General features: G+C 37.0%; 1 protein-coding gene across 1 annotated transcript in view; it reads left to right on the top strand.

The window, feature by feature from the left end:
• LOC121413470 (cation-independent mannose-6-phosphate receptor-like) overlaps positions 1–25818 on the top strand; it is a 71784-nt gene that overhangs the window by 28365 nt on the left and 17601 nt on the right. Inside the window, 27 exon segments of the mRNA XM_041606293.1 lie at positions 73–210; positions 694–862; positions 1578–1704; positions 2408–2580; positions 3132–3291; positions 4061–4228; positions 5295–5498; positions 6564–6720; positions 7376–7690; positions 8257–8441; positions 9964–10044; positions 11492–11714; positions 12205–12333; positions 14039–14113; positions 14116–14289; positions 15309–15372; positions 15737–15884; positions 16366–16501; positions 16951–17079; positions 17539–17804; positions 18195–18395; positions 18998–19144; positions 19673–19840; positions 20536–20737; positions 21692–21771; positions 24262–24422; positions 25209–25345. Of these exon segments, the coding sequence (XP_041462227.1) occupies positions 73–210; positions 694–862; positions 1578–1704; positions 2408–2580; positions 3132–3291; positions 4061–4228; positions 5295–5498; positions 6564–6720; positions 7376–7690; positions 8257–8441; positions 9964–10044; positions 11492–11714; positions 12205–12333; positions 14039–14113; positions 14116–14289; positions 15309–15372; positions 15737–15884; positions 16366–16501; positions 16951–17079; positions 17539–17804; positions 18195–18395; positions 18998–19144; positions 19673–19840; positions 20536–20737; positions 21692–21771; positions 24262–24422; positions 25209–25345 (4317 nt within the window).

Here is a 25818-nt window from a genome sequence, read left to right as displayed (position 1 = left end):
TTTTTTTCAAACACACACATATATTTTAAATTTGATAATGATTATATGATACACTTCCTTGATTCTCGTCAGGTGACTTGGAGAGCGCCCCCATCCTGGTGCGTAAATCAGAAGATGAATGTCAGTATGACATGGAGTGGCATACAGCAGCTGCTTGTCCTTTGGCTAGTAAATGGGGAACAGACTGTAGGGTGTTTGATGATGATGCAGGTTAGTCTACCTTTGTTTCATACCATACCTTAGAAATCAAACCTTATACAAATTTGTACATATGGGACTGTACACACACCAACTTACAGGTAGTGTCATTTGAATACATACAGTACTTGAAAATGAATCTGAATCATGGTAAGAACTTGCAATCATGATATTCCCCAAATTTATGCTTAGTGGTAGGTGACGGTAACATTGATGATGACTATGATGATAATGTTGATGATGATGGTCATGATGAAACTATTCATTATTTGCTATTATCAGTTTGAATGTTTCTTTGTCATATATTTTTCAAAAGATATGTTGATGTGAGCATTAAAAAAAGACAGTTATTCAAAGTGTTTTCCCTTTTGTAACCTCTAAACTTTCCAATGATGTTAATTGCTATTTATCATTATTGCATTTGTTGTTAGTAGGTGTACTTACCTTGATATCTCTATATTTTGTTACTTTTTTTTACATCTTTTCTTTTTTCAGGTGTGTCTTTTGATCTGAGTCCACTCTCTAAACCAGACGGGCATTACAATATTTCTGCTGGAGAGTATGATTACTACATCAATGTCTGCAGTGATATTAAACTGAGTCCTTGTAATGATGCAAGTCATACCTTACCTCATGCAGCAGCTTGCCAGGCCAGGAAAGATGGGTAGGTTTCTCTGCAATATGCTGTTATTAGTGGGACAGGAAGAGTTGTAATCTAGGTCAAGAAATTTCTAGTTAGAAGTTTCCCTTTCCAGAAGCATAAAATATGAAATGAGATTGTTTATGTAATTTTTCTCATCCTCATGCATGCTACTATGATAAACTTTGTTATTATTCATTTGTAAGGGAGTAAATGATTGATAAGTTGCGAAAATTGACATCTGCATGTCCAAGGGGCTGGGGTCCATTGCAGAAAATAAAAATCAGAAGCACACCTTGCCTACATGCACTTGTTTTTTTATTAGTCCTAAGCCAACATCTATCAGGGGAAAAAAAACTTAAGCATGTCAGAAAAGTGCTTGTTAACCCTAATCTGTTGGAGTTGTGAAAGGGGCTTCCAAAGTTGGTCATGTGCCTGTAAAAACAATTTAGTTACTATATTATGGTATGTCTTGCACACAATGACAATGGTTGCAAAGAGTTTCATGTCAAATCGTCAAAGTATACTAAGTTTTGACCTGCATCTTTTAAAACTCTTGATTTAATTAAACACTTTCTATATAAGAGTTTTGTAGTTGATGATTATCAAAAGTGATTGTATTTTCTTTTTAATTATTAAAGACTGCTCAAAATACAGATTGTCAAGTCAGAGGAACTATAGAGGGAAGGAAGCACATATAAAACCCATTTGGTGATACCTTATTATCTTTTTGTTCTAGGAGTGGTACATCCTACATCCTTGGGCAGACCAACACATCACTGGGCTACTTTGATGGTATCATCAAGCTGACATACCTCAACGGCAAACCTTACAACTCAAACAATGGACCTGGCAAACCAAGAATGGTATGAAAATAATTTTCATGGTACTTTATAAATAATTGCATTTATATAGTGCTTTATCAATCTATGACTGTTCAAAGCGCTTCACAATTATTATTACCCGGTCACTGGATTAATAGCATTTCAAGCAGCCTGTTAGGCGCACACTTGCTAAACCAACCACAATGACGGTTGTTTCCTACCGGTACCCAATTAGCACCTGGGTGAGAGTGGCAATGTGTGGATTGACGCCTTGCCAAAGGGCACTAGGCCATGGTGGGATTCGAACACACGACCCTCTGATTACAAGGTGAGAGTCAGAACCGCTACACCACTGCGCTTCCACGATGTAGAGTTGAGTGGTAATCTGTTGCTTCTTACTGATGAACTTTGATAATTAGCTGTGAAAGCTTGTGTGAGAAACAAGAATCCAACTCGATGCATATTTTGTTATTCATGATATGTAAATGTAAGTATATCAGAAGAGAATATGCATTTTACAACTTTATGTAGTAATAAACCTTAGTGTTTCTTGGGGGGAGGGGGATAAATAATGTCATGAACAGGTAAAACCCTGTGAAAGTTTTACCAGAGCACAAGAACTATCAGTTTTTAAGAGTGAACTAGTCTTTAACTATCATGACCTTTTGCCAAATCAGTTTTGGCTAGGCATGTTCTGCTAAGGCAATGTTTATATAAATTTTTAATTTCTTCTCTTCCCCTCTAGACTGAGATTGCCTTCCTATGTGACGCTGATGCAGGTGTGGGAACACCACAGTTCTTCCAGGAGAACAATGCCACTTATTTCTTCCGATGGAACACCAAGTATGCCTGCCCCCAGCAGCCCATTGAGTGTGTGGTGACGGATGAATCCAACAGCGGGCAATATGACCTTTCAAGGTGAGGATATTCCTGGTTCCTTAATCGTGATTTGTCCCTTGGGGCAGAGACGTCATTCTGTGGACTTTTGCTTGATTTTTGGCCATGACAACATTACATTTCAGGATTTTTCTGGGCTTTATATTATACAGCACTTAAGGGACTTAAAATATGTTCTTGCTTCTTTTCTGACCCAGTGAGTAAAACCTACTGGCATCCCTGCATGTTAATCCAACCCCAACCATGTCTTGTGGATGTAGTCAAGCACATGAGTTTTGGTCAGTTGATATTCCTGTACATTATGCCAGATTATTTGTCCATCTATTTTCTGCCTTCCCAATCCCCCTTTAGGACTTTACACTGGGTAGTAATGTTTGAGAAACCAATTATATAAAAGACAAAATGATACAGCTAGTTTGAATAGAATTTATATTCCTGAATTACTCAAATTATGAACTGTCATAGAACATTTATGGAAATAGGATATTATTTTGTGCTTTGGAAATGAATTCAAATATGTTATGTCAAAATATATCCTCTGTCTAAATTTTGCAAATCATGCCCCTTTACAGTCTTTCAAAAGCTTTAGAAGAGGAGAACTGGTCGTTTGTTGATGAGAGGGATGCAGCGAATCGTAAGAAGTATTACATCAATGTCTGCAGACCCATCAATCCTATTAAGCTATGTGGCGCCTTTGCTGGAGTGTGTCAGACAGGATTTACTCAGACAGATGTGAGTATGTCATTTAGATTGCCACTTGATCTTTAACTACTTGGGCGACTATCCATTTGGCTTCATCCCACATGGTAAAATCCTAGTTGTTTACAACTAGTTCGTCTACTAACCATCAGGGCCCTGTTGTACAAAGAGTTACGATTGATGCGATCAATCGCAACTATGGACGGCCAGCAATGTCAACATCTATCATGCATGTTTGTTCAAAATATTTTCTAGCTGTGATGTATATTCCTGCATTCATTGTTTTCTTGAAAATTCACTGCGCTTCTCTTTGTATAAAAAGGACATTGTGCAAATTTTTTTGTAGAAAAAATTGTGAAACTGATGGATTTCCATGGAGTTATGATTGATCCGATCAATCATAAGTCTTTGTACAACAGGGCCCTGGTCTAATTGTCATTTAGCCTATTTACCGTGTAATCTAATTTCCAGTTAAGCTCTACCCGTTTCATCTAATATCCACTTGGATATTGATCTAACCCCCTTACTCTACGTAATTAGATGAACTGTTAATGAACCAAATTTTTATTTGACAGAGTAAATCTAATTACCTGGCCTTGTGGGAATTAGACCATTCGGGCATTAGGTATTTGCAAATATTTTTGAATCATGTACCAAGAATCAATTCATGAAAGTGAGATACACATATGTAGTTTTTGTCAATGTTGAGACCTCAGCATAGCTTATTAAGTCTGGGAATGTACAGGGGAATCCCTAATCAGTACATTATTCTGTTTTTTCTTTTTCTTTTCCATCTTTACAGCAACAAATAACTGAAACTGAATCGATAGCAAACTTGGGTATACCCGTATCACCACCTACGATTGAGAGCAGCGGCCATCTTTTGTTGACGTATGAAAATGGAAGCGAGTGTGGACCAAACAAAAGGATTACCAGTCATATACACTTTGCATGTAATAAAGGAACACTGGTGGGTAGTAATAATACCAACATGCTTATATAGCGCATATCACTGCCAAATGCTTCCCTATGCGCTTCATTGGATATTATTACCCTGGCTTTAGCCCCGCAGCCATTTACAGTGCGGTGGCATTTCAAGGAATAAATTCCTGCCAGGTACCCACTTACCTCACCTGGGTCGAGTGCAGCACAAGGTGGACGAATTACTTGCTGAAGGAAATTACACCATGGCTGGGATTCGAACCCACGACCCTCTGTTTCAAAAAGTCCGAAATCTAATCCACTAGGCCACAACGCTCCACATTCTTTACATTAATACATTCTTTAGTTTGATTACTAAACACTCTTTCATATCTATTTCTTTCAAATGGCCAAAATAAACATATTCCTTTCAATAGTTTTTGAGGATATTTTGTAACAAGGATTGATTAATGCAATACACCTGCCTATAGGACAAAGGGGGAGCATTAAAGGGGAAGTTCACCCTGACAAAAAGTTTATTGTAAAAATAGAAAAATAATAAAAGATTATTGCCGAAGATTTAAGAAAAATCCATCAAAGAACAAAAAAGTTATTAGGATTTTAATTATTTGATTTGTAACGTCATATGCGAGAAGTTTTCCTATTTATCAGTCTTGAGGGTACCTCTTCAAATAGTAAGGATAATGAAATCACATCTACATGTAAGGTTCATTGTTATTTGTTATTACAATGTCCATTGACTGGTCATTTCTATGCACAAGTATTCTTAAAGTTTGATTTTCTTTGACAAATTTTGATGTAGTTCAAATCATGCACTCAAGTATCAAATCCATAAGTAGATATTGTAATTAAAAGTGTGAAACTTGTTAGCTGCACGTGAATTGCATTTTTACGACATGTCACGTCCTATCCAGAGACATTTTAATTTTAGTTGTACTTTTTTTGAAGGTAATGAGTTGAAGCACATGTACATGCAGTCCTTGAAATGGGTATGGTGCAATAATGACACACCTTTTTAATTTGATTAAAACTGTGATAAGAAAGGAGTAATGACATATGTTTCTTGCTTTTTATTCCACCTCTGATTTATACAGGCTAGCACCCCTCGCTTGCTGGAAGTAGTAGATTCCTGCACATACAGTTTCCTATGGGAGACAGAGGCGGCCTGTCCCATTGGCGTGTCAACGGGGGAGAATTGCACAGTGAGGGACTCAAATTCAGATTATGTCTTTAATCTTCAGCGGCTCATCAAAGAAGACGGATATCAAGTATTTGGTCCAGACAACCAAGTATTCAAGGTATATGTATCTATTAGTGTAAACCACAAGGGGAGGGGGGTGAATATACAGTAGCTCAATATTTGCCCACAACTCCTGTATGCATTTGATGGTGTATGAAGTATCATTAAAGCTCAAGTCCACCTCAGAAAATTGTTGATTTGACTCAATAGAGAAAAATCAGACGAGCACAATGCTGAAAATTTCATCAAACTCGGATGTAAAATAAGCAAGTTATGACATTTCAAAGTTTCGCTTATTTTCAACAAAAAAGTTATATGAACGAGCCAGATACATCCAAATGAGAGAGTCGATGATGTCACTCACTTAACTATTTCTTTTGTTTTTTATTGTTTGAATTCTACAATATTTCAATTTTTTGAATTTGATGATTAGGACCTCCTTGCCTGAAGCACAAAATGTTAAAATAATGGAATTCCACATGTTCAGAGAGGAATGAAACTTCATTTCACATGACAATGACGAGAAAATCAAAATATTTCATATAATAAAATACAAAAGAAATAGTGAGTTAGTGATGTCATCAGTTCCCTCATTTGCATACCGACCGAGATGTGCATATAACTGTTTTGTGAAATGAAGCGAAACTTTAAAATGTCATAACTTTCTTATTTTACATCCGATTTTGATGAAATTTTCAGTGTTATGCTTGTTGAATTTTTCTCATCTTATTCAAATCAAGTTTTTGTTGGGTTGGACTTGTCCTTCAAGTTTGACGGGTTTCAATGTTTTGTTCTGTTATTCAAGTATTCAATGTGGATGAGTATGCCACATAAAGGGATGAATCCTCAAAGAGACGTTGAATAGGGGGTAGTTTTCTCTTTCCGCCCACACCAAAAGTGTTTGTATACAGAGAATGATAATGAGAATAAGAAGAAGGAGATGGAGGGAGAGGAGGAGGAGAAGAACTGAGTGTGAAAACTCTTTTGGAATGCTCCTCAGGGAGTGGAGAAAGTGCATACATCCAATGACTTGGGTAACGTCTTAGGCACTATATAAAAGTGGAATGTTATTATATAAGAATACTACAAGACCAATATACTAATAAAAATTGATATCTTTCAGATAAACGTCTGCAAAGGTGTCCCAACATGCCCTGCTGGTTCAGGGTCATGTCTCACATCCACCTTGTCGCTAGGCAACGCATCAGCCACACCCATCTTCTCTGATGAGGGCCTGCTAACGCTAGAGTACACCGGAGGAACCTTTGATCCAGAGACAGGTAAGTCTACCATCCACTTCCATTAATTGTTTTCTGAACTTGTGTTCATTTTGAATTTTTATCTAAAGTTGTTTAACTATGGAAAGCCAAGTGTGACATTAATATCATTCATAATATAATAAGATTCAATTTGTCTGCCTGTTTGTTAGTCACATCATTCATAATAGTCTTGGAATAATTTTTTTTTAAACAAGTGCACACCTAGTTACCAATAATGCATATAGCATTTTATAATGCATAATGCATATAGCTTTGCTCACGGGCATATGTGCCGTGGCCGGGGATCGAACCCTGGACTTTCCATGTATAGCCAGTCGCCTTAGACCACTCGGCCACGGCACCTCTACGTCTTGGAATAATGACGAAAATAGTTTCCTTCACCGTGAAAGCATGATGAAGAGCCAAATGAAGACAAAAATTTTTTATTTGATTTGGCTTCCATAGTTTAATTGCAAAATTAGACAATGAAATTATCTAAACTAGACATCAGTATATGGCCATTGTATATATGAAATGCTGTATTCTTACAATGTTTGGTGGTGGGTGAGCATCGAGTTATGCTGGTCTCAAATACTAATATAAGTACCAGTATTTTACTTATCCAATCTGCTGCATCGACACACCTTTATCCCTGAATATCTCTGATTATTTTCAGCTAAGAACCCCTCAACGGTGATATCCTTCCTGTGTCGTCGCAACGCCTCACTAGCTTCCGCGAGCCCAGTCTTCGTCAGGAAAGAGGGCTCTCGTTACATCTTTAACTTTGAGACGCCGCTCGCCTGTCTCCCAGAGTCTGTGGATTGCCTTATATCCGATAGGAATGGAAACCAGTATGACCTTTCACCTCTTGCAAAGGATTCTGGGAACTGGGAGGCGGTGGACACAAGGCCGAACCACCATGGGTTAAGCTATCATATTAATGTCTGCAGGCCGATCAACAAGGGGGATCCTGCAACTAGTTCATGCCCAGGTAACATGTTCAAACAGAATGGACCTCAAATTATGGCACAATATAAATTTATTCATAGATAACATTAAATATGAAATTGAAGAAGAAGCTGAAATCACAATAAACATGTGGTGTATGATTTTGAAATATAATATGATAGCATATATGCTGATATTTTCAGTTATATTTGTATTGGATCAGTTAGTTTATTTTATCTAAATTGTCAGTGTGTTTTAAGATGGCTGTATAAGATAAAAAACAAATCTTGACCATAGAAAGAAGGGATAAAAACACTTTTAAAACACTTATATATAGATGAAATGAAATGTAGCATTTATTAAGTGTTTGGTTGTAAAAAAAAAACTTAGTACAATACTACAGTATGAATATAACTGGTAAATTATTGAAATAAAACCCATGAAAAGTGCCTCAACTTGGTTTTCTTTTAGGTTTCTTTTTATTACATTCATTTAAAGTAAATAATTCCAAGAGCGAACAGGCGAACAGGCACTGTTCAAAGAGTCTCGGGCATACAATACATTAGTGGCTTTAAAACATGTTTGTCAACTCTCTTTCCCCCTCCTAAGGTGGACCAATTGGTGCGTGTCAGATCAGTGAGAGTGATAATAGTGCATTCAACATGGGTTACGTCCAAGCCATGCCCGAAGCGGCAGTAGATGGAACCCTTAGTCTGCGATATGTGAACGGTGACATCTGTCACGGCAAGTACCATCGCAGCACACGCATCAACTTTGAATGCTCGGATACACCTGTGAGTATGATGAACGATTAAAATAGACATAATAATGCTCAGTTCTTGTATAGCGCATCACACATTGCATAGCATGTTCCTATGCACTTAAAGAAGAAATAGTGTAAGGTAAGAATAAAGTAATCAAGATATTTATATTGGACCATTAGTTCAAAGTTGGTATCTTATGCATTGAATAGATATGTTTTAAGGGATCTCCTGAATGTACATAAATCACTTTGATATCTCATTGAATTAGGTAAAGCATTCCAGAGGACAGCAGAGGCATGAGTAAAAGCACGCTCACCATATGACTTTGTAAAGATAGAGGGAACATTTATTTAGCATTGCTGTTCTATAACTTTTCTATTCTGCCAGCTATTCCTTTTTTCCAGGAGTTACCCCATTTTAAAATTCTTTATCACCCAAAAGGAGGAGTACTCCATTTTTCCATTTATTGAAGTTAAAAAGTAAATCAGCCCAAATATGTATTTGTGTGGTAGGGTATGGATGTGTGTAAGAGTAATATAGTGTTTCAACACTAGTAATTTCTCAATCGTTAATTACAAGATTGCTAAACATGTCTTGATTAAAAAAAGTGAGGAAGACACACCTGACATCTAGCAGAAAAATTCGAGCCGCGCGATGAGGACTCATTTCTTTTTTCATTTTCAAATGTTGGCAAGCCTACAAAAAGTGATTTTCACCAAATAATTTTTTTGGAACCAGTCATATTGAAGAATATTCAGTAGTTATAACCAATGGTGAATGAAAATCTCGAATATTGGTTTCACAAAATGCTCCCCAGAGGCATGCATTACTCTTATATTTGCTCCAGCTTCTGTTGCAAGCATTGAATGCATTCAAGAAAATTTGAAATTTGCCAGGTACCCATTCACCTCACGTGGGGCGAGTGCAGCATACGTGTGGCACTGCTGCACAGTGTGCTTTAATTTCTTGCTGAATGAAATTCACACTATGGCTATGATTTTAACACCATTCTTTTGGATCTTTGATGATCATTAAATTTGTTAGCTGGATATGGAGAAAAATTTAGGTGGATGGGCGGTTTATTTCAAATTGGTCTAATGCCAATCTGTCTAATTACCAATTTGTATATTATCATTTGTTTGTCCACTACTATCCACATGGTCTGATTGCAATTAGGTCCATGCACCATTTCGTTTAATAACCAGTTAATCCAATAGCCTTAAAGTCGATTGAACATTTGGTCTAATTGGATTAAGTGATAATTGGGGGAAATGAACGAAAAGAAAATGGGTATTAGACCAACTGGTTTTGGATGAAATGGTCACAGATGAACTGGTTATTAGACAAAGTAATTATTTGACCCAATGGCTGTTAGACGACATGTTGGATGGACTGGCATTAGACTAAATGAAGGTAGACCATATGATGATTGGACGAGTTGGCAATAGAAGAATCGGCAGTTTACCGGATGGGCTGGGTACAAAAAAAATTGATAAATCAAGGAATCACACATTTGTTTCTTTCCTTAATTACCCTGTATTATGTTCTGTAGGGGTCACCTGTGTTCCAGACTGAGTCATCAGAGTGTGAGTACATCTTCTCTTGGGAAACACCTGCAGCTTGTCCATTAGAGGTTAGTATCAGTATAGGGTGATAAATTGATCACCAGTCTACTTCTATACTTCTTGTGTTTGGAGCTGGAATGGTATTGCATGTATATTTGGAGTCTCGGAAAGTCTCCACATTCGGTTTGGTGCATTGTAAATCATATTTATTGATATAATTACTTAGTACATTTACCTTGTTTGATACCTACAAAGATAATAATTATTATACTTGCTTATATAGTGCTTAATACTTACTTTGTCAGAAGTCTCTAAGCGCTCTACAGTATATGCAGCATAATTACCCTGGCTTTAGCAGTGCAGCTGTTATGCGTGCTGCGTTTCAAGGAATAAATTCCTGCCAGGTACCCATTTACCTCACCTGGGTTGAGTGCAGCACATTGTGGATCAATTTCTTGCTGAAGATTACGCCATGGTTGGGATTCGAACCCACAACCCTCATAATATATAAGATAATATGTATCTTATGCTCAATCGTATCTTTTAACCACATGGCTTGTCATTTATTTCATATAAAGATTCCCTTTTTTTCAAATAAGCCAGTTTGTAGTTAAAAAATAATAATCCGCTTTTATATAGCGCTTAATCCATCGGAACGACGTGTCTAAGCGCTTTACAGATATATTATTACCCCGGTCATCGGATTCAATCAGTCATTCCCGCACACAATGAGTGCACATCCTCCACTCCCTGGGGAGTATTCCAGTCAGTCGCCAGTGAGGCGCACACAGTACTGGACAAGCTATTATGACTTTCACATCCTACCGGGTACCCATTTAGCACCTGGGTCGAGAGTGGCAAAGTGTGGATTTACGCCTTGCCAAAGGACGCCAGACCGCGGTGGGATTCGAACACACGACGCTCTGTTTACAAGGCGAGAGTCAGAACCACTACACCACGGCTCCTCCATTCTTTGCATGATCAGCAGAAAGTCATTTGTACTAAAGTGACATGGTGTTCTAATATCTAATGAGATAAGCACCATATTTGATTTCTTGATTATTCATATATTCTTTTGAAATGTGTTTTCACTAAATCCACGTAAAAACCCCCAATGCATCCACCAACTAGTTGGCCAAGTACATTGTTATAACAACATGCTGATGCATACAAAGTAGAAATGCAACAAAAACTGAGTGTGCTATTTCTAGTCACCTGGTCTATGCAATTTCTGCATCCTGCTATGTAAGGCATGCTTACATAATATCTTGCTTTGAAATCTGCCAATCACAATGAAATAAATGAAAGGTCATTAGTGAAAATTTAGATGAACTACCAATAGATAATAATGTTTCATGTACATATTTTGCTGTTATAAAATAGTTGAAAATCATATTTCATGATTAAAAAGTTTTAAATGAAGAAGATGAATGTTTTTCATCATTTAAATTTGTTGAGTTGATGAATAAACATAAATATATGTTTCTTCCTTCTTCTCTAAAATCACTTTTGTAGAGGGTCACTGGAGGCAACTGCTCTGTCCAAGTTCCAGAATTTGGTTTCCAATTTAACCTCTCCTCACTCTACAACAAAACACATGACTACACTGTGACTTCCACAGAGCATGAATACACTATTAATGTTTGTGGCCCTCTATTGACCAAGATGGGAGAGTGTGCCGCCACTGACGGTGTTGGGGCTTGCCAAAAACTGCAAGATGGAACCTTTAAGAATGCGGGTGAGTTTTTGTTAGGGTAACCATGGTAATGATTATGACTGTATTCAGTGAATTAAAAAGAAATTGCCCAAAATTCACTTCAGTCTATGGCGATTGTCACACATTATAAAGAAAGTTCACTTTATATTGAGATTATTTTAATAAAAGAATGAAAATGAAAGAAACATAGTGATAAATATTTGTTGGAAATCTCTCAAAGAAGAGTTATAAATCTTGAAAGTTCTTATTTTATGGCATCACATGGAAGCAGCTCATTTTATATCGTGTGATTCACATTCCATAAAGAGTAATTTTTCAAAGAAAATTGAAAATGATTTTACTTGCGCATTCATTATATCATCAGACACGCAATCTCCTACATGCGTCTATGTATAGGTGACAATATCATGAGATTTTGTTTCATATGAGAATTTTGTTTGTATTGTACAAGTGTATTTATGAAATTGAATCAAAGTGATTTAATATGTGAACATTTTGTTGTATCATGCAGGTGTTTTCAACAAGAATTTGGTCTATGCTAATGGAGTTTTGAAGCTGAACTACACCACTGGCTCAGTATGTCATAATGTCTACCAAAGATCAACTGCTATCAACTTTTATTGTGATGAAAATGTAAATGGTGAGTCACACCTTGATCCATGATAGGAAAAAGTAATCAGTTGTGAGTTAGATAGATAGATAAATGGTTTATTAATAAAAATCAAGACATCATCACGGCTAAGGCCGAATTGGGATGTATTCACAAGGTAACAAAGACACAAAAAAATATTCAAACAATAACACAGATAATTACAAAATAAATAATACAGATAAAGTATGGTATTGAAAACTACTTGTGTTGTGGAATTTTGGAAAGGTAAGAGAGAGGGAAGGAGAGGCAGATAGAGAGAGAGGGGGGGGGGAGTGAAGGGAAGAAGTGGAGCAGAAAGTCAGAAGAAAAGAAGGTTCAAACATTATGAAAGAGGTAAAAACATGAAGTTGTGAGGCTATACGTAAGAATAAAAAAAGTTAGAAGAATTTGAAAGTAAAATGTTATCCTTAACACATATTGGTATAGTGGTCCAACAATTTACCGGTGTATAGTTCTTATAGTATAGTATAGTACATGACTTAATTTACAGGCAAGACTGGTTTCATGTGTATGTGGTGAGACTTGAGAATGTATCATTGGAGTGGTTTTCACGGACTAATTTGCTCTTGGCCAATCAGATGAAACTGTATAGTGTGTGCATCTGGGGACCGTTTCATCAACATTTTTGTCTGACAAGTTGTCAGATCTGACATCTTTCCTTGATTCTGATTGGCTGAGAGGTTCTGTTACTAACTGTGGGGTAAAATGGGACTTGTCGGATAAAACGTCCGACAAGTCCTTTCATGAAACGCTCCACTGACCCACTATGTGTGGGACCTCCCTGAAATGATCTGTCTCAGTTTTAGTTCATATGAATGTTTGCAATGTTCTCAAATTGTCATGGCTTGAGTAGTTTGTGGATGGAAAATAAGAATTGAGAAAAGTCGGTGTCAAAAAAGATAAAAAAAGGCTGAAGTTAATGGGTAACCGGCAGCAATAATTCCTTAAATGCAATGAGAGTTGCAGAAGAAGTGATAGCCAGGGTAATAATAGCTGTGATTCTTATTCTTCAAAAAGCCCTATATAAATCCAGCTATTATTGTCATTGCTATTATTTTACGGAATTGCCCATATCTCATTTTCAATGAAATTAATAGTAAATCAACATTGAATCAGAGTGATGCAATGTTGCAATTAAGACATGAAATGTGTGCGACTTCTGGAAGTCTACCTTTAAATATAAATAATTTGATGAAAAGTTTATAACATTGTCAGGGTTTGTGAGTGTGAATGTATTTGGGAATATGTCTGCAGATGAAGTTTGCTTTTTTTTTGGGGGGGGGGGGGTAGGAAACTACAATTTTATGTTTTTGTATTTGCAAATTGAGTTGATACTTTTTTGTCTTTTTGGGCCATTCGCTACAAGCAGTTTGCTTTTTTATGGTCCTAGCCATATTTTGTAATTTCTATTGCATAATATTATGTACACTGTATGATTTGTTTATTGATATTTTTATGGTTGAATAAATTGAAATTGAAATTGAATGAAATGCTTTAACTCAAGAGACCAAAGATTGTTCATGTGCTAGCATGCAGGAGAGATCGCGGAGAGCAGGGGGGGGGGGAGGTGTTGTTTGAAGGGAGCAGCTTCCTTTGGGTTATTGATTAAGAAACTATCACCATTTATGCATTTAAAGTGTAATGAAAACAACAAATTGAAACACAATGACAAATTTCTGTTCTTCTCTGTCAGGTAATGGAGAACCCCACTACATCCAGGAGACCTCTGATTGTACATATGTGTTTGAGTGGGCCACGCCCCTTGCCTGCCCCCTTTCAAGGTGGTGGAGTGCAGCTATAGGGATGGAGAGCATCAGTATGACCTCGCCCCGCTCTCGAAGATGACGGATAATTACAGAGTGCATGCTGATGGGAATAGTGTGGATGGCGATGCTTACTATATCAACGTGTGCAGATCACTGTGGCACAGGAAAGGGGCACAAGGTGAGGACGGATGGTGGTGGTGGTGATGGTGATGGTGGTGGTGATGATGGTGGTGGTGGTGATGATGGTGGTGAGGGTGGTGGTGATGATGGTGGTGGTGGTTGTGATGGTGGTGGTGGTGGTGAGGGTGGTGGTGGTGGTGGTGGTGATGATGGTGGTGGTGGTGGTGATGATGGTGGTGGTGGTGATGATGGTGGTGGTGGTGATGGTGGTGGTGGTGATGATGGTGGTGGTGGTGGTGATGATGGTGGTGGTGGTGATGATGGTGGTGGTGGTGATGGTGGTGGTGGTGGTGGTGATGGTGATTGTAGTTGATGTGGTGATGATGGTGGTGGTTGTGTTGGTGGTGGTGATGGTGGTGGTGATGGTGGTGATAGTGGTGGTGATTATTATTATGATAAGGAGGAGGAGGGGGATACTGATGATATAGACATTAATGGTGATGAAAAATGAAATCCATTTTTTATATTACGAAATAGATATCTGAAATAGAAATACTCTGAAAAAGAAATACTCTGAAAATTCATTTTGCCCAAATGATCATGGGCCCGGCAGCCACTGTGCAGCACCAGATTGACATTACTGTATCCCTTAAATTGTTGAATGCAAACAGGGTAGTAGCAACTCATATCTTTTAACGTCTTTTGGTTAGACCCAGCTGGGGTTTGAACTCCCGACCTCCCAGTTTTGAGACGGACGCTCTACCAACTGAGCCAACACATCCGTTATGTGATGACATTGTGATATTGTTGTTCATGTTACTTGTAATGATTATGGCAATGTATAGAAGGAGGAAGGGGATGAATAGTATGTTGCTGATGATAATGATCAGGAGCAGCATACAAATAATGATAATGATGATGATGCTGCTGCTGATGAGGAGGAGGAGGGGCATAAGAATAATGTCATTGTACATGTACTGTATATGAGAAGGAGGATAAAGAGGAAGATAATGATGGTCTTGCAGTCTAAAACCCATATTCATTAATAGTTACCCTATTTATGTTTCCATGTTTCAGGAGAATTCTGTCCAAGCAATGCTGCTTCATGTCTCCAAACTGTTGATTCCAATGGGAAGAAAAGGTAACAGTCTATTTTATCCATGATGTAAACATACACAGAATTCTCTACACATTGCATATCAAAATGTGTTTAATAGCTATCCAGGAAGAAACTATTTTTTTCCTCAACCAATTGGACATCATTTCAGGTCCCAGAAGTCTTTATCATTGGTTTGGTTCTTGGAGGTAATGGTATGAATTAATTTGTTTTAGTTAAATTAATATTGTCAATTTTATAATTTGCAGTCGATTTCAATAACTTTTTTCAAACCCCCGAAGATCTCATGGAAGATGAAATGAATATTACAATTGTAATGTGTTTTTGCATAAAACCCTACTGTGACAATTGGACTTACAGAAGCTTCTCCTTTCTGTATTTTTTGCAGTTACATCAGTTTAGGTGAGGTTGGTCAAGGTCCAACGATGGAGAATGGTCATCTTGTTCTACGCTATAATTCTGGACATGCTTGCCCTGATGGAACAGGAAGGAAGCGTAGTACTGTCATTCACATACAGTGTGATAAGAACTCAGTGGTAAGTACCATGTGAGATTCAAATTGGACTTATTGATCTTGTGTGTTGATTTGTTAACTGATACAATGATTGATTGATTGCCTAATTAAATGATTGATTGATTTATCAGAATTTCTATTTAGTAAATGATTGATTCTTTGATTGCTTTATCAGATGATTGATTGATAAATTAATGTAGTTATTGGTTGAACAATTACTTACTTGACCTTATTTTAAAGGAATGAAAAAAATGGAAAGTCATCAACATATAGTGTGATAAGAAATCTGTGGCTAATCATGCCCTTCTATGAAAATCTTTTTACACGTATTTGATTATTGTGCATTAGGAAAACCTTTGTTTTTGGTTTTCTCATTTGAAAGGTTTGTGTACGGTTAGGCCTGCTATTTGTTTACTTGTACTTTATGCCGTAATTGCATGATTGATGTCAGTTTGCATGAAAGTTGATGCTAAAAATTTAATTATATCTTCCCCTCCAAACAGGGTACAGCTCCTATGTTTGACCACGTTGACGGTGACTGTGAATATCATTTCCTTTGGTTGAGCAACTATGCATGTGATATAACAGAACATACCGACAAACCTACTGGGGATTGCACTGCTATGAATCCTATTTCAGGTAGGAGATTTTAAAAAAAGTTCAATTTGATAAAAATAAAGATGCTACTATGTTATCAATAAGATGAAAATGAAGTATTTGTGAAATTTATCATTAATTTGGCCTGTATTTTGTACATTTTGTATATATTAATTAATAGTTGTTAGATATTTGGAAATTAAAAAATGTTTATGTTTTCGTTCTGCAATAAAATTTTTAAGCAGACGAATAAAGGAACAGTATGAATTTTCCTTCATTTCCACTAAAAAATGCAGTTTTTGAATGAATAATGGATTTTTACGATTTTTGTTGTTTCCTATTTTGGAAAATATTGAGACACCATTGCAGGGTTTAATGAAAAGTTTTGTCAAAGATTTTTACAGGCTTTTATGCCCTCAGCCAATGAGATACCTTGATAGTTGTTTTTCACTGTCAGTACTTTTTCCTGATTCTCATTTTTCTTATTCCAGGATTCCGGTTTGACTTTAACTCCTTGAAGAAGCAAGATGGATACATCGTCATGGGCAGTGATAGTCATAAATATGTGATCAACGTTTGTGATCCTCTTACTACCTCAGTGTGTGATGGAAGCAATATAGGTATGTTCAATTAAAAACTGTGTTCCTCTGTTTACATGTAATATGACAAATGAACTGGATAGTAATTGTAAGTGAAATGCTTCTTCATGTATGATAAATGGAACCTTGAACCTTGAAGAATAATCACTTTCAGCATCTCCAAAGCTAACAGGGGATGAAAACATTCTGTCCATATCAGTGCGAGGTGCCATGGTGAAGTAATTTGACATTTCAATTTTATTTACAGTAAAAGTGAGTGCGCTCTGTGCAAGTGAAAAATTCCTCTCGGTTTACAACATAAGAGACCCAACAAGTGGACACAGTTAACATAAGAATCATTCATCATAATTTTGTTTGTTTCCCCATAATTTGACCACACATGGTGTAAATCAACAGTCTAGAACATTTCTGAATTGAACTTGCTCATTCTAAAGTGTATCTCTAATATGCTACCTAATGAACCTATTCACCTAACTCCAGGATCTTGCCAAGAAGAGCTTGCTACGCAAGGGCGACACTTTAACGCTGGTATCTTCAACAAGAATCTCTTCTTTGATGACAGCATCCTCTTCCTGCGCTATGATTTTGGCCATGCCTGCCATAGCAACCATTTCAACAGGAGCAGTGTTATCAACTTTGTATGCCCCCATCAACAGGATACGGTCGGAGAGCCGGTTTTTATCGCAGAATCGGATGACTGCACCTACTACTTCTCCTGGCATACTTCCCTGGCCTGTGAGAAATTTGTAAGTTGGCTGGAGTTCATGATGGTGATGGGGTAATAATGATGGCCACATTGGTTGAGATCGTGATAGTTATCAAAGTAATTTTGGTAGGGATATTGGAGGTGGTGTATGGGATGATATTAATGATGAAGAAAATGAAGGTGGTGGGATGATGATGGTGATATTGAAGATGATGGTGGAGATAATTATGATGATGATGGTCATCATTATGGTGATAATAATAATGATGATGACAACAGTGATGATGATAAAAATAATGATATTCAGGAGTCACAGTTAAAGATGACAGTGATGGTTATATTATTAATGTTGTTAGTAAAAGTGAAAACTATATACTTACAAAAAGATGAAATCAATCTTTACATTTTCCTGACCATTTCTTTGTTATAGATCCAGTGTAGTGTGGTCAATGGATCAGATACCATCAGTCTTGCACCCCTAATCAATGACCAGGGTTATCACTTAGCAACCAACCTCCTTGGCGACGGCAGCTTGGCCTACATCAACCTATGCCGACCTTTGAACCCTATCCCAGGTCTGACCTGTCATCCCAACTCTGCAGCCTGCCAGGTCAAAGGTGGAAACCCTGTTGTGAGTATCTGAAAAATTAATGTTAACATGACAGGACGTCATATCACTAAAGATGCTTCGCAATGCCATTTTTCTCTTTCTTGCCTTTCATCTTTATCACTCCATCATTTAACAGTCCTTTTCGGGACTAACCACATGGTGAACCGTAAACTTCTCCTGTGTTGTAACAGCCTTGTTTTGAATCCCTGGTTGGTTTTTACAAATGACTGTTGACCCTTTCTTGTTTGATATACATCAGACTTTCATTGGTGTTGATTCGGTTTGTAAGAAGCTGTCACCAGTCACCCGTAAAGTTGCTCGTAATTTGCGAACAGCTTTATGAAACAACCACCTGGATGGAAATACATGTATGGGGCATAAATACCATTTACAGTGAGTGAACAGTTAGCATCAGATGTGAACATTGAAACTCGATACCGAAAGTGGTGCTAAGGCCACCACTAGGACTTTAGTCATGGATTGGTCCAAGGCATACCTTCTTTTGATGTCAATGCAAGTGAACCCCAATGCGAGGCCAACCCGGTGGAATACCCCTTTGTTATTTCCTTTCGGTGAATAGTGTACTATCATGAGCTAACCTTGCAATTACTGTTGCCTTACAGAATCTTGGAAGAGTTTCGGAGGGACCTAAGATTGGTGCAGATGGGAAACTAGGCATCACATACACACAGGGTGACCGTTGTCCCACGGATGCTACAAAGAATATTTCATCGGTCATCAAGTTCTTCTGCAAGCAAGGGGTCACCCAGGTAAAGGGGTTTCAAGATTGTGAATTTTTGTTTTTGATAATGTCATTTGATCTCTATTGGAAAGCAGCAATGCATATTTCAAACATTGTATTTCATGGTAAATGTTATAAGTGTTGTAAAGATTAGAAGGAAATGAAATGATTCATCATTGCAATGAGTATATATTATAAGATAAGATTGCATATAAACATACTGCATCTGAATAAGGATGTAAGTTCTATATTTAGTGATTTACTTCTTAAAATGGCATTGTCCAAAGTGGCTGTGCCTTTGTGGCTTTAAAAAGCTGGAGTCTTTGTTCCTTCTCCTCCTAACATTTAATTTGGACGATATGGTTATCTGTTAAAGATACCATTCTTCCAACACCAAACCATAAATCTTGATCTTCTCTGTGTTGTTCTTTACCCCCTCAGGGCACATCCACCTTTTAAGTTCATTGAAGACTCTTGATTATCTTTTAAAGATAGTATTCTTCCAACACCAAACCATAAATTTTGATCTTCTCTGTGTTGTCTTTACCCCCCTCAGGGAACACCCACTTTGGAGTTCATCGAAGATTGCATCTATCAGTTCACCTGGGGGACCAACGTGGTGTGTCCTGCTACTGCACCTGAGAGTGATCAAGACTGTACCTTCTTCAACACAGCCTTGCAGTATAGGTTTGACTTCACTGCTCTCTCAAAGCAAGATCAGACGGTGAGAATGGCATCTGTGCCCTCGAATGCGAACAGGGCCTGTAGCAAAATATTGCACAAATTAGTTCAAATCATATTAATAATACTGATGCATATAAGTTATAATATGCTTCACGAAAAAGTGCAAGAACAAGAAAAACATGGATTAGAGGAAATATGAATGATACAAAGACCACAATTTAAAGTGGAATTGGAATTTCAGTTACACAGAACTATAATTGTCAAGATGACCCCTTTCTTTCCAAACTCGTGATTTTATGCACTATGGAATGAGTTACTTTGACTTGTGGACTTTCAGATGAATCACACTGGTTTTAATAACAAACTCGGATAATGATGTCTAATAATTTTGTAAAGCATTTTCTTACGAAGCTCTCACTATACTTCCCTTTCCTGGTTTCACAACGAGGCCTCTGTTTAGATAGACTATCAGTTCTCTATCAGGTGTTAAATGGGTATCCGGTAGAATGTGAAAGCCTATGTAGTATGCCTAGCAATCGAGTCTTGGAACTCTTATTGGAATGCTCCTGAGGAAGTGGAGAAATTGCATACATTATGTGCAGGCATGCCAGGATCTGATGACCGGGGTAATAATAATTGCAATGTAAAGTGCTTAGAAACAAAGTGTAATAAGCTCTATAGAAATGTAACTATTATTATTTTAATGAAAATCCATCGAACTATTATTTCCACCAGGTTGTAGCATCATCAGCTAAGAGCATGAAGTTGAAGCTGTGCGGTCTATCAGCTGACCAGTCCGGGGAGTGTAAGGGGTCAGCTGTCTGTCTTCAGGCCGGCAGTGATAAGTTCTCTCTAGGAAAACTCTCCACTCAGACCATCAGTCAGGAAGGAGAAATCTTCAAAGTGGAATACACCAGTGGATCCTCCTGTCCTTCATGTATGCCATATTGTCTTTCTTTACTTAAAGGACAAGTCCACCCCAACAAAAACTTGATTTGAATCAATAGAGAAAAATCATACCGGCACAATGCTGAAAATTTCATCAAAATCGGATGTAAAATAAGAAAGTTATGACATTTCAAAATTTCACTTATTTTTAACAAAACAGTTATATGAACGAGCCAGTTACATCCAAATGAGAGAGTTGATGATGTTACTCACTCACTATCTCTTTTGTTTTTTATTGTTTGAATTATACAATATTTCAATTTTACGAATTTAATGATTAGGACCTCCTTGCCTGGAGCACAAAATGTTAAAATAATGGAATTCCACGTGTTCAGGGAGGAATGAAATTTCATTTCACATGACAATGACGATAAAATCAAGATATTTCATATAATAAAATACAAAAGAAATAGTGAGTGAGTGATGTCATCAGTTCCTCATTTGCATGCCGACCGAGATCTGCATATAACTGTTTTGTGAAATGAAGCGAAACTTTAAAATGTCATAACTTTCTTATTTTACATCTGATTTTGATGAAATTTTCAGTGTTATGCTTGTTGAATTTTTCTCTTTTTATTCAAATCAAGTTTTTGTTGGGGTGGACTTGTCCTTTAAATATCGATTCCAGTTCATTAATTTGAAAATTTCTAAATAAGTGGGCAGCCACCCTAGTGTTATAAATTAATTACCAAGTGCAAATTACTCTGCACAAATACTGAGGTTTGGCAGTGATGCATGGTTTCAAAGATTATTAAATAGTAATTTAATTTTTTTATTTGAAAAAAAAAAATAATGATGACAGTACACATATCTCATTAGGGTAAAGGATCTTTTCAATGTTCATTTGCACTATGAAAAGGTGTTTATTAGTATGATTGTCTACTTGAGATGAATTCATTTGATTTATTTTGATCTCATGTTTTATTTGTAATTTTTTTTACAGCTGCTGAAAAGAAGAGACAGGCCACCATTCTTCTTATTTGTGATCGAGATGCTAAGAATACACCCCCAACTTTCTTTTCTGTGAGTTATCATTAATAATTTTTTAAATTCCATTTTAACTCCATTTTTAACTGCATAGGCCTATATGTAATTTTGATTTGTATATTCATTGTTTATCTTAGTAATTTTGATTATTGTTATATATTGGCATTGTGTAAACATGTACAATTCAGTCTGTGACTGCCAATCATGTTTTTTTGCAATAAACCTGAATTGAATCGAATTGAATAATTCCTGTCAGTTAATTTCCTTTAAATTTTTTAATAAACTGATGATAATAAAAAGTAAATAATCTGATAGTACAAACATATGATTTTATACTCTGTTAGACAACAAACTTGGTGGAGGTGAATTAAAGAGAAATTCCAGTAGTTGCATTAAACACTGATTTCATGAGAAAGTCTGTAAAACCAGGCTTAATCGTCAGTGTATCATCGAGGATCTAGATCTGGTACAGTTACATAAACTGAACTTTGTGAAATCTTGAACTCTACGCTGAAAAATGTTCACACTGAAGATCAACAACACAGATGAGCGTATGTGGGACAGTGTATTATTATTGCTTTGAATGTCGGCCCGACGCTTGACCCGAATCCTGTGCTTATTCGCTGATTTCTCAGCAACTACACAATTTCTTCCAGAATCCTTTGGCACATATGTTTTATTTATACAAACAGACACTTTGGTGGTCATTTCATTGGATTCTGTACGAACTCATTTTGATATGGTTACCAAAACTGGAATTTACCTTTAAGTGGATACCAGCAGGAAGAAATTCCTCAAAAGAACTGTGAGCACTGAAATAACCTAGTTTAGCCGGGGTAATGGAGGAACCGCGTTCCGCACCTTATGAGATGGATATCTGTGCATTATGAATACCATATATTACCATTATCATTGAAGTGATCGCATGTCACATGAACCCAAACAGAAAGGTCAGAATTTTGTTTTTCAATACTCCACATATAAACAACGTGATAATTACAGAAAGGAAGAAGTTTTCCTTGTACTCTCAAAAGAAGACTACGAAATTGGGCAGCATGATTAATTTTACAGGTTTCCCAGGATCATCCTTCCCAACCACTCTTTAATTCTCTTCACTGGCTTCCTTTTAAACAGAGAATTACGTTCAAATTACTCTTGATTGTCTACACAACACTGAATAAACAGGCTCCACAGTATTTCAGTAACAGCTTGAATCTTTATACACCGACTAGAGCTCTTAGATCGGCCAGTGATCACCTTCGCCTCACATATTCAGTAACTCATACATTAGCTGATGACAGAATTTTTACGGTGTCGGCTTCAAAATCCTGGAACGACCTGCCACTAATAATTAGACAGTCTCCATCATTCAAAAAGTCATTAAAAACTCATCTCTTTCATACTTTGTAGTTTTTGTCTCACCTGCGAAGCAAAGTGAGACTATAGGCGCCGCTTTTCCGACGACGGCGGCGGCGGCGTCAACATCAAATCTTAACCTGAGGTTAAGTTTTTGAAATGATGTCATAACTTAGTATATGGACCTAGTTAATGAAACTTGGCCATAAGGTTAATCAAGTATTACTGAACATCCTATTAGAGTTTCATGTCACATGACCAAGGTCAAAGGTCATTTAGGGTCAATGAACTTAGACCATGTTGGAGGATTCAACATCGAAATCTTAACCTGAGGTTAAGTTTTTGAAATGTCATCATAACTTAAAAAATATATGGACCTAGTTCATGAAACTTGGACATAAGGTAAATCAAGTATCACTGAACATCCTGCATGAGTTTCACGTCACATGACCAAGGTCAAAGGTCATTTAGGGTCAATGAACTTTGGCCGAATTGGGGATATCTGTTGAATTCCCATCTTAACTTTGAAAGTTTATGGATCTGATTCATGAAACTTGGACATAATAGTAATCAAGCATCACTGAAAATTTTGTGCAAGTTTCAGGTCTCATGATTAAGGTCAAAGGTCATTTAGGGTCAATGAACTTTGGTCGAATCGGGGGTATCTGTTGAATTACCATCATAACTTTAAAAGTTTATGGATCTGATTCATGAAACTTGTACATAAGAGTAATCAAGTATCACTGAACATCCTGTTCGAGTTTCAGGTCACATGATCAAGGTCAAAGGTCATGTAAGGTCAATGAACTTTGGCCATGTTGGGTTTTTTTTTTTAATAACCATCATATCTCTGTAATTTTATTGGTCTAGTTCATAAAAAGTGGACATAAGAGTAACCATGTATCACTGAACATCTTGTGCGAGTTAGAGTAGTATTCAAAGTCAGCACTGCTGCTATATTGAACCGCGTGATGCAGGTGAGACGGCCAGAGGCATTCCACTTGTTTAAATATTACATCTTATTAATTCATTGTAAGCGCTTTGGGCCTAATGGGAAAAGCGCAGTACAAATAATAAGTAATAATAATAGATAAAAAGTCATAGTTATGTAGATTTACATTATGATTTCCATTCATTTTAAAGTCAATTACTTGATGTTTTTCACATTAGTCTGACGAAAATTGCCACTACACGTTCCAATGGCGTACGCCTGCTGCCTGCCCGGCCGACACCAGACCATGTGACCTAGCATACGAGGGAAATGTCTATGACCTATCACCCTTATCTCGCATCACTGGCAGCTTTGAAATCCAAGATGATAGCAAAAATGAGTGAGTCAAGTAACCAGTACAATGAACTTGTGAAAAGATTTTTATTTTTAGGGTAATTCTTTTCAATAGAAGTTTTCTTGAAGTAAATACATGTACCTCTTTACTGACATAGTTATTTAAGTACAGTGTACCTGTTTTTAGTTCCTATCTGATGAGTTAAAATTGTATGCTGGCCAATTTTCTTTCCTGGACTTCTGGGCCCCATCTTACAAAGAGTTACGATTGATCCAATCAACATAAATTGTATGGAAATCAATCCATGCCATAATTTTTTCTTCAGGAAATATCCTTAGTAAACAAAGAAAATCACACTGAATTTTCAAGAGAATGATGAATGTATAAATATACATCATATCTAAAAATATTTTGAAGAAATTTGTGGTGTTGATGTTGCTGGCTTTCCAAAGTTGTGATTGATCGGATCAATCGCAACTCTTTGTAAGACGGGCCCCAGGTCTCATCCTTGTTCAATAATACTATTGCACCCATCATTCCCAGATCGTTTATATCTGTGTTATAACAGTTGATAGTTTATATAAACCACAGATATACATGATATAACTTTGTGAATATGGGCATTGAATCTTTTCCAATTATTGATGTTTGTCTCAAAATATATAGTTTTAAAACTATTTTTTATAACACACAGTCAATGAGATACCACAGAAAGTGTTAGTCAGTTTGCTCCCCCTTGAAATGAAGTTAATCTTAATGAATCTATTTTCTCCCATGCTTTTTTTTTCTTTCCCTTCCTCACTCTCCTCTTCCCATTCTATCTTTATTCAGTTATTACATGAATCTGTGTCAGCCTGCATACGATACGCCTGAAGGCTGCCCGAAAGACGCCAGTATTTGTCGTGAGAGAGCTGACGGCCAGGTGGATGTCCTTGGCATGGTCTACACACAGCAGATGACTGCCAAAGGTAAGATGGTCAGGTTGATTTGATTGCTTGAAAATCAGTCCAGGGGCCCGTTTCATAAAGCTGTTCGTAAGATACGAATGACTTTACGCACAACTGGTCATCCTTTCTTGTGCTATGTGATATCCCTATGTAACTGATTTAGTGCCTAAGAACAGGTTTCAGTCGTGCGTAAAGTTGTGCGTAACGTTACGAACAGCTTTATAAAACACCACCATGGTTTGGTGATGATGAGTAAAAAAGGGAATTCCAACAAAATCAAAGATATGACCTAAATGGATTGTTTGATGAAGTGAACATTATATCCCGAATAATTCTAGTAGTCAGTAGCCCTGAAATTTAAATCTGGTTTTGTGTTTGTTGAATTAGGGTAGCCTGGGGGGGGGGCGTTTCATCAATATATTCGTCCGACAAGTTGTCAGATCTGACAACTTCCCTGGATTCTGATTGGTTGAGAAGTGCTGTTGCTATAGTGA

This window comes from Lytechinus variegatus, chromosome 4 (assembly GCF_018143015.1).
Source record: "Lytechinus variegatus isolate NC3 chromosome 4, Lvar_3.0, whole genome shotgun sequence".
NCBI classification, from domain to species: Eukaryota; Metazoa; Echinodermata; class Echinoidea; order Temnopleuroida; family Toxopneustidae; genus Lytechinus; species Lytechinus variegatus.
The sequence above is the reverse complement of the archived record's forward strand: the minus strand, read 5'-3'. Positions and strand labels throughout refer to the sequence as shown.